Source organism: Chelonoidis abingdonii, chromosome 4 (assembly GCF_003597395.2).
Source record: "Chelonoidis abingdonii isolate Lonesome George chromosome 4, CheloAbing_2.0, whole genome shotgun sequence".
Taxonomy (NCBI): Eukaryota; Metazoa; Chordata; order Testudines; family Testudinidae; genus Chelonoidis; species Chelonoidis abingdonii.
The window spans coordinates 134099648-134112916 of NC_133772.1; the positions used below are offsets into that span (position 1 = coordinate 134099648).

The following is a 13269-nucleotide window of genomic DNA, read 5'->3' on the forward strand; positions in this document are numbered from 1 at the left end:
GGGGGCTTTAGTGTACCAGGCACTGAATCCTGGTTGGTGGCAGCGAGATCAGAGCCAAGCTGGGTATAAGCTTGGGGGGAGTTTCATGTTAGCATCCAAAATTTGGGGGCTTAAGGTCCAGATTTGGGACAGAGGCTTTATCACAAAGATGCAAACCTAACTGAATCTAAAAGTAGGTACAGAAATCTATTCTTCATCACTGCTTCTGTATTTTTGCAGAATATGGTTATAAAAGTATATTGTCCAAGCAACATTTTTCATATACATGGTGAGGCATCTTTTCTATAGCTGGGGAAAAATAAGTAGGCCAATGGCTTCTTGATTCCAAAGATATGTAACATTTTCACAGTGGGGTTTTCACTTTTACACCTTTCACACCTTCCAAATTTACTGCATAGCAGCAAAAGGATGGAGGGAGATGAGGAGCAAAAACCACGCTTAAAGTCCTCAAAACACTTCCACTATGCTGTAATGCACCTCCAGGTGACTGTTCTGATTGTGTTATGCGACTGGCCATCAATCTCATCAACAGTTGATTGGACCAGGTTAGCCCAAGTGCTGGAGAAACTTTCTTATCCAATAAGCTAGAAGAAAACAGTGTTTTGTAAGTTTTTGCATGCATGAAACAACAGTCTAGTGTGAAACATCTTAAGTAGACATACATTAGGAATTACACTTCAGCTATAAGCAGCTGCAATGCTTCATGGATATGGCATTTGTCTTGACAAATGCTCTATTGCACCAGGAAGAATTACAATAAGTCAACTTCAATTTTCAACCACTTAAAATACAAATTACAGGGCCATCTACCGTGGGCTCCATCAGAGACAACATTAAGGATGGTGGGGTAGATTTAACTCCCTCAATTTTTCCCCCTGATTTGTCATTTATAAAATTTGTTTCAAAGGGAAGTGGAAATAACTCTCCACTAGGCAGAGAATATCCAACCCAAAGGAGAAGTTTCTCCCTAACCCCCATCAACAATGTCATGCCCCTGAAACAAAATTTTATCTCCTCTTTTAAAAATATGATCTTATGTGACTGGGAATGTTCTCCTTCATATAACTACCAAGGCCTTATTTAAATCCTACTAATCTTTTGGCCTCAAAGGTCTCTTGTGGCAATGAAGTTCTGCTGGTTAATGATATCTTTACAATTTTTTTAAAAATTGTATGGAAAAATGACAACATCCACAGTTACATTAGACAGACAAGAGAAGATATAATCCCTCATTTGCTAGAGTGTAAACCAACCACTAATACCTGAGAATTTAAAAACAAACACACACAAACCACACCATCCCCTATGGGCAGATTATTCCATAATTGTACCCCATAGGATTTCTTCCACTTTCCTCCACAGCTAGTACTGGTCACTGTCAGGAATTGCCTTGCCACATCAGACCAGAGTTCATCTCATCTAGCATTCTGTTTCTATGTTCCTATATATTATACTGAGGATAAACTGACAAACGGGGGGAGGGGGGAGTGCAGGCTTAAATCATCGTGTGTGTGCGCACATGCGTGCACTATTACATTTTAGTTTATGGAGAACTACTTACCCAAAATTGCTCTGAGCAACATCTGTCTCATCCATTGAATCAGTTACCTAAATCATTAAAAAAAAAAAAAAAAAAATAGAGAGAGAGAGAATTTGAATGAAGTTGCATTTTGAATATATAGTTTATTTACCCAAGGAAGGGTGAGGAAAGGGGTGACACGCAAAAAAAAAAAAAAAAGACCATCTATTGAATCACAAATTACTGGAACTAAATTAAAAAAAAAAAAAATCAAAAAAACACACCAAACTTACTTATCCAGGCTGAAATTGAAGGGGTACTGTGGAGTATAAACTTAGTCACAGCTTGTACCAATCTATTAATTAAAAAGGGCCCTTGAATAGTTTCACTGGATTGTACCATCATCTGGAAAACAAACCCCATTTTATGTGTGTGTAAGTGAAGACAGTGATTAAGTGACTTGCCCAAGATCACAAACACAGACTGTGGGTAGAGCCTCGAATAGAACTCAGGTGTCCTGCCTCGCAGGAATGCATCTCAACCACATGAATTATCTTCCAAGATGAAACATATAAAAATCTTTGTTCTTAACATCTTTCTGTTGACAAAAGCACAGTAAGTTAAAGAACAGTTGTCTGTATGTAGCCCTTAGTGTATGCTATGATTTTTTTTCTTGGACACACAGCTTGAAGATACAAATGAGAAAAAATGATTACATTCACAGCTCCCTCCTGTAACTACAATTTTTGTAGCCTATTTGATATGCTACATGTCTTATTTAAAAAGGAATCCAGTTAGTGACTGGTTTTGTTTTGTTTTTTAATTAAAAATGCATTTGCTTTCTGGATCCACCTCCTCCTCAGTCAGAGGACTGGGCTGCATTTCTCTTTCAGCAAATACCAGAGGCAGTTCAGACCGTCCATGAGGCTTGATCATGGGCCTTCCACCCTTGTGTCAGATTCTATCTCCAGCATTTTAAGCAGAATAGCAATCCAGTATTCCCAGTTTTTAAAGCTGAATTTGAGATTATAGCAACAACAGTCCCGATATCCCGATCCTTCTTTGCCTTTGGGGTCTGAAATTTCAGGAGCCTTATTCCCTAAATGAGACCATTCACTGGGCTTTTGCACTTCACTTGTTTCTTTTTACAGCAGAGCAGTCCAAATGGAACAATTCAAAGGCTAAGAAATGCTCCAACGGTTAGGAGACCCTTTCTGGACACTTGGAAGGGTAGTTCTTCCACAATTGCTCCCTATCTGCAGAATCTTGCTTTGCCAGGAAAAGAGACTTGGTCTACATAAATCTGGGACCTGTGCATCCCACCACATAAGCAAAGACTCCTCTAAAGACACTTTCTTAAGTGCACATCAGTCCTCTTCAGCTCTTGGGAGTCAATCCAGACCTTCCAGAGCAATTTCTTCAGTACTAAGTCAAAACACTGCTAGGACCTGAGGGGTCCAATCCACCTCTAAACTCTAGTGCTTTATCTGTTTAATCTCACGTTCTTAAGTGACTGAAGCACTTGGAAGAAATCTAGCATACTTTCTGATTCCTTTGCAAAAGGAAGGTCTGGGCTCAGGCTCAGGCTCAAAACAGAACTCTTCCCTAAAAGAGAGGCTAATCCTCAGAGGAAGAGAGCCATCATTTCCCAAAAAGGCAAAAGATTTCCTAAACAGCCAAAAGCATAGGAAAATAACTCAAAGCGTTCCAAATCCAAAGTTGCTCCCCAAAGATGGGGGACTCTGGACTAAAATAATAAACATGAGAAATTCTTTCCCCAGACTATTGCTGCAATATCTAGGAAGTCTTTTTTTAGCACACCTACACAAATTATCAAAAATCAGTACAAAATATTACCCATTCAGTCTTCTTTCCTTTCCTGCCAGGATGTTCAGCAGGGCCGGCTCCAAGTCTTTTGCTGCCCCAAGCAAAAAAAATTTCCTGCCCCCCCCAGCCCTGCCCCATTCCAATCCGTTCCCTAAATCCCCGGCCCTGCCTCCTCCCCCGAGCGTGCCGCATTTCCCAGGAGAAGTGGAGCAGCAGCGCAATTGGGAGGAGGCGGAGGTGAGTTGGGGGGGGGAGTGGTTCCTATGCCTTCCCCAGGGTTACTTCCTGCAGCCCTCCCCGTGTCCACCACCGCCGCAGCTCACCTCCACTCTGCCTGCTCCCCTGAGCGCGCTGCCGCCACTCCGCTTCTCCCCCCTCCCTCTCAGCCTTGCTGTGTGAATCAACTGTTTTGTGGCAAGCCTGGGAGGGAGGGGGGAGAAGCAGAGTGGCGGCGCGCTTGGGGGAGCAGGTGGCAGTGGAGTGGCGGTGAGCTGGGTGGGGGTAGAAATTCCTCTGCCCCCCCCCCCCAGGTTACTTCCTGCGGGCCTTACCATGCCGCCAACCGCTGCATCTCACCTCCGCTCAGGGCAGGCTCCTGGCTTTTTGTGCCCCAAGCAAAAAAAAAAAAGCAGCCAGAGTGACACCCCTTGGAGTGCTGGTGCCTAGAGCCAGCCCTGATGTTCAGTAATAAACACCTGGCTGAGAAGTCTGCGGGCTACTCTACATTCATTTTTAGACTGCACATTCATAAGACTGTAGCCCTTAAGGATGTCCCACCTCAGGTAGCATATAGCCAAATGGAAATCAGTCCATTTGAGATAGGTTAGAGAACCCTAAGGTTTGCACTGACCTATGCTCAGGCCAGAGCCAATTTACAGTTCCCTGATTCTAAAGACAGATCTAACCCGCGCTCGTAAACTACCTCCACCACCTCCCATGCAGAACTGAGAATCTTCTCAACTCAGAAGAGTTTTGAAAAGATACATACTTGCCTTGCTCTTGCCTCCTTGTCATAACCTTATTTGCAGCATAGCTGCCCCAGAAAACCCTGGGAAAATAGCCAAAAAGAGCCGACTCCACAATGCACAGTCCCACTCTAAAGGATATCCAAGGGGCCAGTAGCAGAATCCATGACAAGCAAGGCTCTCCAGGAACTGCACTGTAGAGGAGACGGGGCAGAGGGTCCTAGAGCAGTAGTCCCCAAAATGTTTACCTCATGCCCCTCTTTACCCCTGTCCGTGTCCCACCCACTCCCAAGCTGGGAGCAGGGTCGCAGCTCGAGGGGCGAGATGCAGACAGAGGAAAGGGGACTAAGGCTGGGCCACAGCTTGGGACGGGTGGGAGCAGAGCCTCAGCCAGGGGTCTTGGCTGGCAGCCAGGAGCACAGCCCCAAGTGCAGGGCCAACAACCAGAAGCAGAGCTGGGTGGTGCTCTCTCCCTGCCCCCCTGTGGGGGCTGGCCTGGGCCCCAGCCTCACCCCCCCCCAAATGTTCCTCCACACCCCACAGTTTGGGGACCTCTGTCCTACAGTAAGTGCGGAGGCTTTAGGGGGCTTCACAGCCCCAGAAAGCCGCTATGTTTAGGGCCTGAATCATGCGATGGCGTTCCAATTCTGCCAGCAAAAGAATTCAAAGGAAACTTGAGGGAAGCCTCCCCTCCTCCTATGTCCTTGCCACAGGTTCTTCTAGTGGGGAGAGGGTCTCATCTTATAGAAATAATCTGTTGTTTTCTAGTACAGCCATTTAAAACTAGGAACATTTTAGTGAAGCAGAGCCCTAGGTTTAGGTTTATCAATCTTATCATGGATTAAAGTTAAAGGGATGCCGCCATCAACTTGCTGAATCATTTCTGTTTGAAAATGTTGCTTGTAGTATTGTTACAAGTGATCCCTAAAATTATTAGAACTGAAAGACATTGCCTAAGGGTTTTTTTTCTGCTCCCCATCACTGTAGTATTCTAAGTGCCTTCCACGTAAAATCAATGGCAATAGCAAAGCGACTACTTGACTTCATGGCATCTCTAGCACGTCTCCTTTTTTCAGGATAAAAAGATGCTTTTTTTGGTTTTGATCTTTTAGATTTTCTTTTCTTTCTTTAGATGGTGGGGGTTTGGTGGTACAAGAGGATGTCACTGTGTCATTATTATGGAGGAAAAAAAAAAAAAAAAAAAACTTTGAAGAAAGTTTTGCAGTGTTTCTTAAAGGTGGTCAGACTCTGCACAATCTCCTCTGGCCATAGCAGGTCCCCTTGACTGAGAATGTTTTATCCCAAGTTCTCACAAACTTCATCCTGGGCTTCATTTTCTGCATTGTCCCAAAGGACTGCAGCTGTCATGATAGTTCATAGACAGAATTGTGTCTTTAATGGAGTTTGAGTTTGATCCATTAGTTGCTTTGTTGATTAGGACCCAAAGCCTTAAACTGGCATCATAAGTTGACTGGGGAGCCCATGGAGGGACTTCAGCATAAGCCTCTTGTGCTCAAGGCAGCTTCCTAAACCACAGACATGGCAGACAGCCACATTTTGTAACAGCTGGAGCTGATGCATTGTCTTCACATTCGGCTTCAGATACAGTGAATTACAGTAATCTACCCTAGATGTGACAAATGCATTGACTGTTGCCAGGTCCATGTTCAGGAGAAAAAGTTACTTAATGAACTGGAGATGAAACTAGTAGTTTTTAGATACTGATGGTACAAGGTCACCTAAGTTTAATGAGTCAAACTAGAAGCCAAAGCTTCACACTATTTTGATGGAGGCTTTATGTCATCAGTGGAATGTAGAAATGATGTCTTGGCTAGTCCTTCAAAATGTTTCCCCTCTCTGACTAGCATCACTGGTCTTACTGGGTTCAGCTTGAGCCAGCTGACCTTCATCCAAGAACTAATGACTTGTAGGCATGCTGACATTTTAGTAGTAACAGTTGCATGGATTGCAAATGAGATAGATAGTTCAGTGTCATTAGCATACTGTTGGCAACTAGGTCAACAACACCTGTCTCATTAGATATTGAAGAGAAGATGGGATAGTACAGATCCCTGTGGGACCCCTTCAAAGTTAGTGAGTGTGTGAGAAATTCTCTTTTTTCAGTCTGATTACTTTGTGCAGTTGACAATGCTTTATATATAGTTATTTTCACTTTCTCCTCTATATAGACAGTTTCTCCCTTAGTGAAAAAAGACCCTTGCAAACATTAAACAGGGGAGGAGAAAACATCTATACAAATCATTTTTTAAAAAATTTCAGGATATTATTTGAAGCCTGCCTTATTAGCAATTGGAACATTTCAGTTAGTCATTATGACGAAATTGATAATAACCCTTTAAAACAAGACAATTTTCTCACTTAAGCAGCCCTTTTTTCCTAATGTACTGAACACTAACTTGCAAAATCAGATTTACAGCACCCACTGGGACCTCCAGGCACTACTGTGATACAAATAATGCAATAAAAATTGTCTCCAAATGTGTTCAAAAAATATTAGTAGGAAAAAACCAAGCTAAAAAAACAGATAAAGCTGCATAAGCAAGTATAAGATCTGAGGCTTCATCCCAATTTTAAAGAAAATATTTCCATTAGTTCTCTGTACTGATTGTTCCTGTTTGGCTCATTCTAGATTCTTTTAATACCTTAGATATTTTTTTAAAAAGTAAGATTATTTTCCCAAATGTCACTCAAAAAATTAAGCCTATGACTTCCTTGGGCCAGCTTTCAGTAGACTAAGTTCCACATCACAAAGTCACCATAATGGCCTCTGGTACTGCCTGGGTTGTACATGTTCTGTTGATAAAGACCTCCAGAGCTATCGTAAATTGACTAGATTTTTAAAAAACCTAAAATGTTGGTGAGGAAAATATTTGGACATACTGACTTTCCTAGTTCTTATATAGATTTTGCAGTTTCATGAGAGAAGAAATTTTTGTATAAATACAAATGTGTTCTCACTTTCAGAATGTATCAACCAGCTTGTATAACATTCATACACATACTTGTATAACATTCATACACATACTCAATACTAGTGAATTTGTTTCTATATGATAAAACTCCTCCATTAATCATTAAATGATCATAGAACAAAAGTGTGTGTTCAAAAAGAATACTGTCAGCTTCATTTCTGTTTGTAGTTCTCTTCTCTGTTTATTCAGTGGTTCTGCAGAGTAAGAAATACGCTGGTTTCATACCTGATTAATGCACACTATTGGAGTTCTGAATCTGCTGCTTAAACTGTGAAGTTTTGCTCCGAACCTCTGTAGATATCTGGCTTTCATAACAGAATCTTTTGCTCCAAATTCACATCGAAACAAAGCAGCCATAGAATCAATGACCACCAAACGCACCATGCCTCTCAAGAGTAGTAAGGTAATCCTTTTAGCAAGGCAGTTGTAGAAGGTGTCCTACCACAAAATACAAATATTCAACATTAGAACTAGTTAGAATGCTGGTACCTATAAAATTCTAAGACAGATACCTGTCATTTCACTGCTTGGCTCTGTAGTTATTTATGGGAGGTTATATTCATAAACCAAGATTGTAGATCTTTACAACACAACTGTATTCTTCTGTGTAGGTCTCGTGTCTGTTAAAAGTAGTCACAAGAAAAACAGAAGGAGATCAACTGCAGCACTAGTTTACACCTTGTGCAGCCTAGCACAGTCAAGTAAATGGGGCTGCACAAGTCATAATAAGTCAAGAGAAAGTTTGACCTGGATTTTTGAGTCACGTATAAAATTCTAGTGTTACCCAAGAACACGACAGTGCAGTCCTATTCCATGGCCACTCTGCATTCAAGTTCTCACTTGAATGTTGAGTTCACTCAAGACTAGCATAAATCCTCAGGGTATTGATAAATGAGAAAAAAAGACAGTGTTCTTTCATCAAAGGAATTGAGATATAATAGCTATATGTAGTACTATCAGACCCTCTATAAACCAAAACTTCTGGTAAAAGTTAGTATCACCTGAAACTCCTGTTTCCTCCCCAGCTGATACAAAATTCCATCATCTGAATGTTTCTGAAGTCCTCAAAATATTTTAGAAGTTAAACTACTAACCACCCAGTGGAGTGTAATTTTCTTATATCATGTAACATGTAACAGTTCATTTTAGCAAAGAGGGAATTCTTTTGACACGCTTACACTATTCTTGTGGAAGACACCATTCTTCACAAATAAATAGGAATACACAGTTAAAGATTTATAAACATTCTGCCAGGATTAAAGGTCTTACACACTGACAACTTCCTACATTCCATGTCTGTCAAAATTAGACTGAATTTCTTGGAACTGGATTATAGTAGGATTAACCTTACCAAATTGATTTGCTCTTCACACAAATATCATCTTAACTGTGTGTTTCTAACTGTTCAAAAGAATTCATCCAGCAGAATAGATAACTTGAGAAAGATTTCTTACTGTGTTCACTGTACACTAAGGGGGCTACAGTGCATTGGAGAGGTGACTGCAGTTTGGGGAGCCATAGCCAGATATTGCTGCAATTTATTGCCTTGTCAATATGTGTAACATTTTATATTTGGCGAGGTGCTTTGGTTCTACGTATATCCTATTATGAGCTGTTTCTCAGAATGCCTGCTGTTATTGTGCAGACTTTCTCCATGATAAATGCATTTTATAGTTTCAGAGGATTCGAATAAAACCATTGTTTCCCAACATAAGAGGGCCAATTGTCTGGACTGCAGCGAATGTGACATTTAGATAACAATTTGCAATATTATCATCATATACAATGTGTTCTTATATTTACCCTAGATTTTTTAAAATAATCATCTGTACTTTGAACAAATATTATTTTTAACCTTTAGAGCCCATTAGAAAATGAAGGTTACTTATCCGTAACCAGAGTTCTTTGAGATGAGCCTCTGGATCGGGGTGGCCAACCTGAGCCTGAGAAGGATCCAGAATTTACCAATGTACATCAGCACACCTCCTCCCACCACCATCAGCACACCTCCTCCCACCATCAGCACACCTCCTCCCACCCCCATGAGTTTCCCCCCTGGTGCCCAGTTCCTCCCACCCACCAGTAGCCCCATCACTCAGCACCTCCCCACACCTCCCAATCAGCTCTTTTGTGGTGTGCAGGAGGCTCTGGGGGAGGGAGGAGGAGAAGTGAGGGCATGGCAGGTTCAGGGGAGGGGTAGGAAGGGGTGGAGTGGGTGCAGGGACTGTAGCAGAGCCAGGGGTTGAGCAATGAGCACCCCCCAGCACACTGGAAAGTTGGCGCCTGTAGCTCCAGCCCCAGAGTTGGTGCCTATACAAGGAGCCGCATATTAACTTCTGAAGAGCCGCATGTGGCTCCAGAGCCACAGGTTGGCCACCTCTACTCTGGATAGACACACTTTTTGGAAGAAGGTGCCTGAGCAGGAAGCTTCTGGAAAGCAGTGTCCACTGGGGTCATTTGCACCTCCTCCCAGCTCTCAAACTAGGAGGATTCTGAAAGTATAAAAGGGGAAATATCACAGCCATCCCTCAGTTTCTTCCACTAATTTGGGAATTCCTAACCCGAGACTCTGAAGAAGTGAAAAAAGTGGGCTGGGAGTGTGACTATGCAGAGGCTCATCTAGAAGAACTTCAGTTATAGGTAAGTAACTTTCATTTCATCTTCAAATGGCCTCTGCATATTCCTACTTGTGGGAGTGCAGCAAGCAGTACAATGCCCAGGAAAGGGGACTGAGGAGTTCTAGATAAACAAGGGTCAACAGGAATACCAAAAAAGTATCAGCTTTGGGTGCCAGGTCAAGAGGAACAGAAGTGACCGATCTTGCTCTCCCAAAACAAGTCTTAATGATGGATTATTTTTGCTAAAAACACACATAGCTGCAGTATGCAGCATTCTTGTAGCTGTGTTGGTCCCAAGATATTTGAGAGACATGGTGGGTCAGATAATTATTTTATTGGATCAACTTCTGTTGGTAAGAGACAAATTACATGAAGCTGAAGATCTCTGTGTAAGCTTGTCTCTCTCACCAACGGAAGTTGGTCCAATAAAAAGATATAACCTCAGCACTCTGTCTCTATAATACAGCTGCAGTATCAGTCATTCAACACTATCTGATGAAGACAGTATGAGGGCATGCCACAGACACTGCCTCTGCTCTGGATGAGGACCAACAATTCCAGAAGGTTGAAGCTGTGTCAGGTCATGACAATTGTAAAACACCTTTGGCTTCTCATGTGAGCTCCATTTCTCCAAACGATTGGGGAGACTTGTAGATAAGCTTTGGCATGATATAATCACAATGTTCTCTGAATATGCAAAAATATGATACCTGCTTCCCTGAATACAAAGAGGCTCAGGGACAGAAACAATCTAGTGGTCTGAAAGATGGAAATCGCAGACATCTTAGACTCTTGGAATGGAGATGCGAGCAAGCCCACCTGTTCCGTAAGAATGCAATTTAAAAAAGAGATAGTTACTGAAATACAAACCTAATGACTATCTGAGCGAGTATCAAGAATGGCATCTTCACTTAATGTAAACTAAATGAGTAGATCTGATAAGGTCCTTCTCAACTGTTAAGAGTTGACCAGATGGGAGATCTTTTTCAAGCCATAGGTCAGATTTGACAAATCAAACATTCATCTTTTTAAACTAGAGTCTTTTAGACCTCAGCATAAACACCGACAGTCAAGACACCAGCAATCTGGAGTCAAAATGTTGACCGAAGAAACTTTGAATCTGGGTGGAGACTCCCACCTCATGTCACAGGCGGGACACTCAGTAGTTTGGAAAGCGTGACTTTATAGACATTAATCTAATAGTGTAAATGCCCCCAATGGGCTGGAAAGCCTGGGGCTAAGCCAACCCTGATGACAGGACAAGCCACACTGGGGTTGAATCAGCTAGTCTAATATAAAAAAAGACAACAGGATACTGCAGGTGTGGGGCTGGTTGAGAGAGTAACTGAAATTGCCAGAGGCAGGAAACCTATCAAATAAGAAGGAGAAAGTTCTCCAAGCAGGGAAGCCTGGGTGAGACCCTCCCCAAGAAGCAAGGTAGGGACTGAGACAGACCCTTCAGGGATGAGGGGGCTGTGCCAAGCTGAAACTGGGTCAAAGATCTCATGAGTTTATACTTTGTTCTTCGAGGACTGTGTGTTATTTTTGATTACTGTGAGAGAGACTGAATAGGAGTTGAGGCCCAGAGGGCAAGAGTATGACCAGAAAACGAAATAAACAGGATCCTTTGTGCGGATTGCTTTATATTTCTCTTTAAACTGGGTGAGTTCTTAAAAGGGACCCGAAGAAGGGAAAACAGGGGTAAGACACTGTGAAGGCATCCACGGCCACAAGGGGGCACTTAGAAGACAGCCAACCCCATGACACATCTCCATGATATTGATGACAGAATTGCCAATCTTTAGCCATGGCTAATGAGAGTAACTTGGTACCAACTGGAGCAACATCATTAAACAAACAAAAAACCTCTTAATTCAATAGAATCAGGGTCAACATATAGTTAAGTTTCTGCTCTTGGTGCAAGAAAAGAGTGTGATATTAATGTTAGGACATGTTTGTCTTTGGATCACAGCCATGCACAAGCATGGTATCCCTGTTGGGAATTAACTGGTATTTACCCACTCGTGGAATGAAAGAATATAAAATGGAGCCCTCGCTAACGCACTTGTACAGTTGAATGAAAAATTCTCAAAGAGTCTACCAATATATCATCTTTCACTGGTAGGTGAGATATTGGACCCATCCAATGAAGACAGGGAATTTTTTTATTTTTTTTTAAGAGGATATTTCCCTGACAACTGGCTTGAGCAAACCCCTCTTCAGTGATCCGTGTAACATACTCACATAATGCTGTCCATCAGAAATTTAGACAGATTTGGATTTTATGAAGGGAAGAAAAAAAAGTCTTGCAAGTCAGAGAAATAGCTCCCATATCTTTATGTGGAATCACATCTTTCACTGAGATCACAAACCTTGGAATGGATGGAAATCACGTTGAAGAATCCCTTACACCAGGCCTGCACAACTCGTAAAGCGGCGAGGGCCATATTACTCCAAAGAAAACAGCTGAGGGCCAAAACCCCCCGGCCCCGCGGAAACACCCCACCCCAGCGCTGCCCAGCCCTGCAGAAACAAACCCTCCGTCCCCAGCACTGCCCCACCAAAACAGCTGTGGGCCAAAAAGGAAGGTTGGGGGTGGGGAGGGGATACTTGATTTTAAATCAGCCAGGGGCTCCCAGCTGAAGAGGTGGCTGGGAGCCCTCAGGGGCAAATTAAAGGGGGCAGGGTCCGGTGGCTGGGGAACCCAGAGCTTTTGCAGGGCTGGGGGGATTTAAAGGCCAAGCTCCTGCCGCTGAGGGGAGCCCAAGCCCTTTAAATCCTAGCGCCAGCCCGGCTGCTGGACGCAGCCGGGATTCAAAGGGCTCTGGCTGCCCGCAGAGCGCCGTGTGCACGGGATTAGAATCCCGTGGGTCCACAGTGAGCGCAAGGCCGGGATTCAAAGGCCTTGGCTGCCGCAGAGCGCCGTGTGCACGGGATTTAGAATCCCCACGGGTGCACAGTAAGCCTCTGCGGGCCGCATGTTGTGCAGGCCTGCCTTATACCCTCTAGAGCCTATGCAGATAGGCAGAAAGGGGAAAGGAACTCCCTGGGGGATGTTCTTACTCTGTCGTATGAATAAGGCATCTGAAATTCTAAGCCATCACGAACATCTGAGCATCAAGAAAAGGTGGCAAAGTCATATAGTGCTTGGTGAGGTCTCAGATATTCCCTAGTATTAAAGGTATCACTAAATGTGCAGTAAGGAATCTGTACACTGCAGGAAAAATTGCAGTTTAAAATATATCAAGGTTCAGTTACCACACATCTTCTAAAATCGGCATGAAAGTACTTTGTTTTTTTGCAAACTACTAGAAAAGGACCACCCGACACTCTGAGGGAAAAAGGAC

At 42.9% G+C, this 13269-nt stretch overlaps 1 protein-coding gene across 1 annotated transcript in view; it reads right to left on the minus strand.

The window, feature by feature from the left end:
• Positions 1 to 187: 187 nt before the first annotated feature.
• XRCC3 (X-ray repair cross complementing 3) overlaps positions 188 to 13269 on the minus strand; it is a 37396-nt gene continuing 24314 nt past the window's right edge. The window contains exons 5-7 of the mRNA XM_075065707.1: positions 7530 to 7742; positions 1562 to 1608; positions 188 to 584 (exon numbers count right to left, since the gene is read on the minus strand). Coding sequence (XP_074921808.1) covers positions 344 to 584; positions 1562 to 1608; positions 7530 to 7742 — 501 coding nt within the window. The 3' untranslated portion in view covers positions 188 to 343. The remainder of the gene's footprint in view (positions 585 to 1561; positions 1609 to 7529; positions 7743 to 13269) is intronic.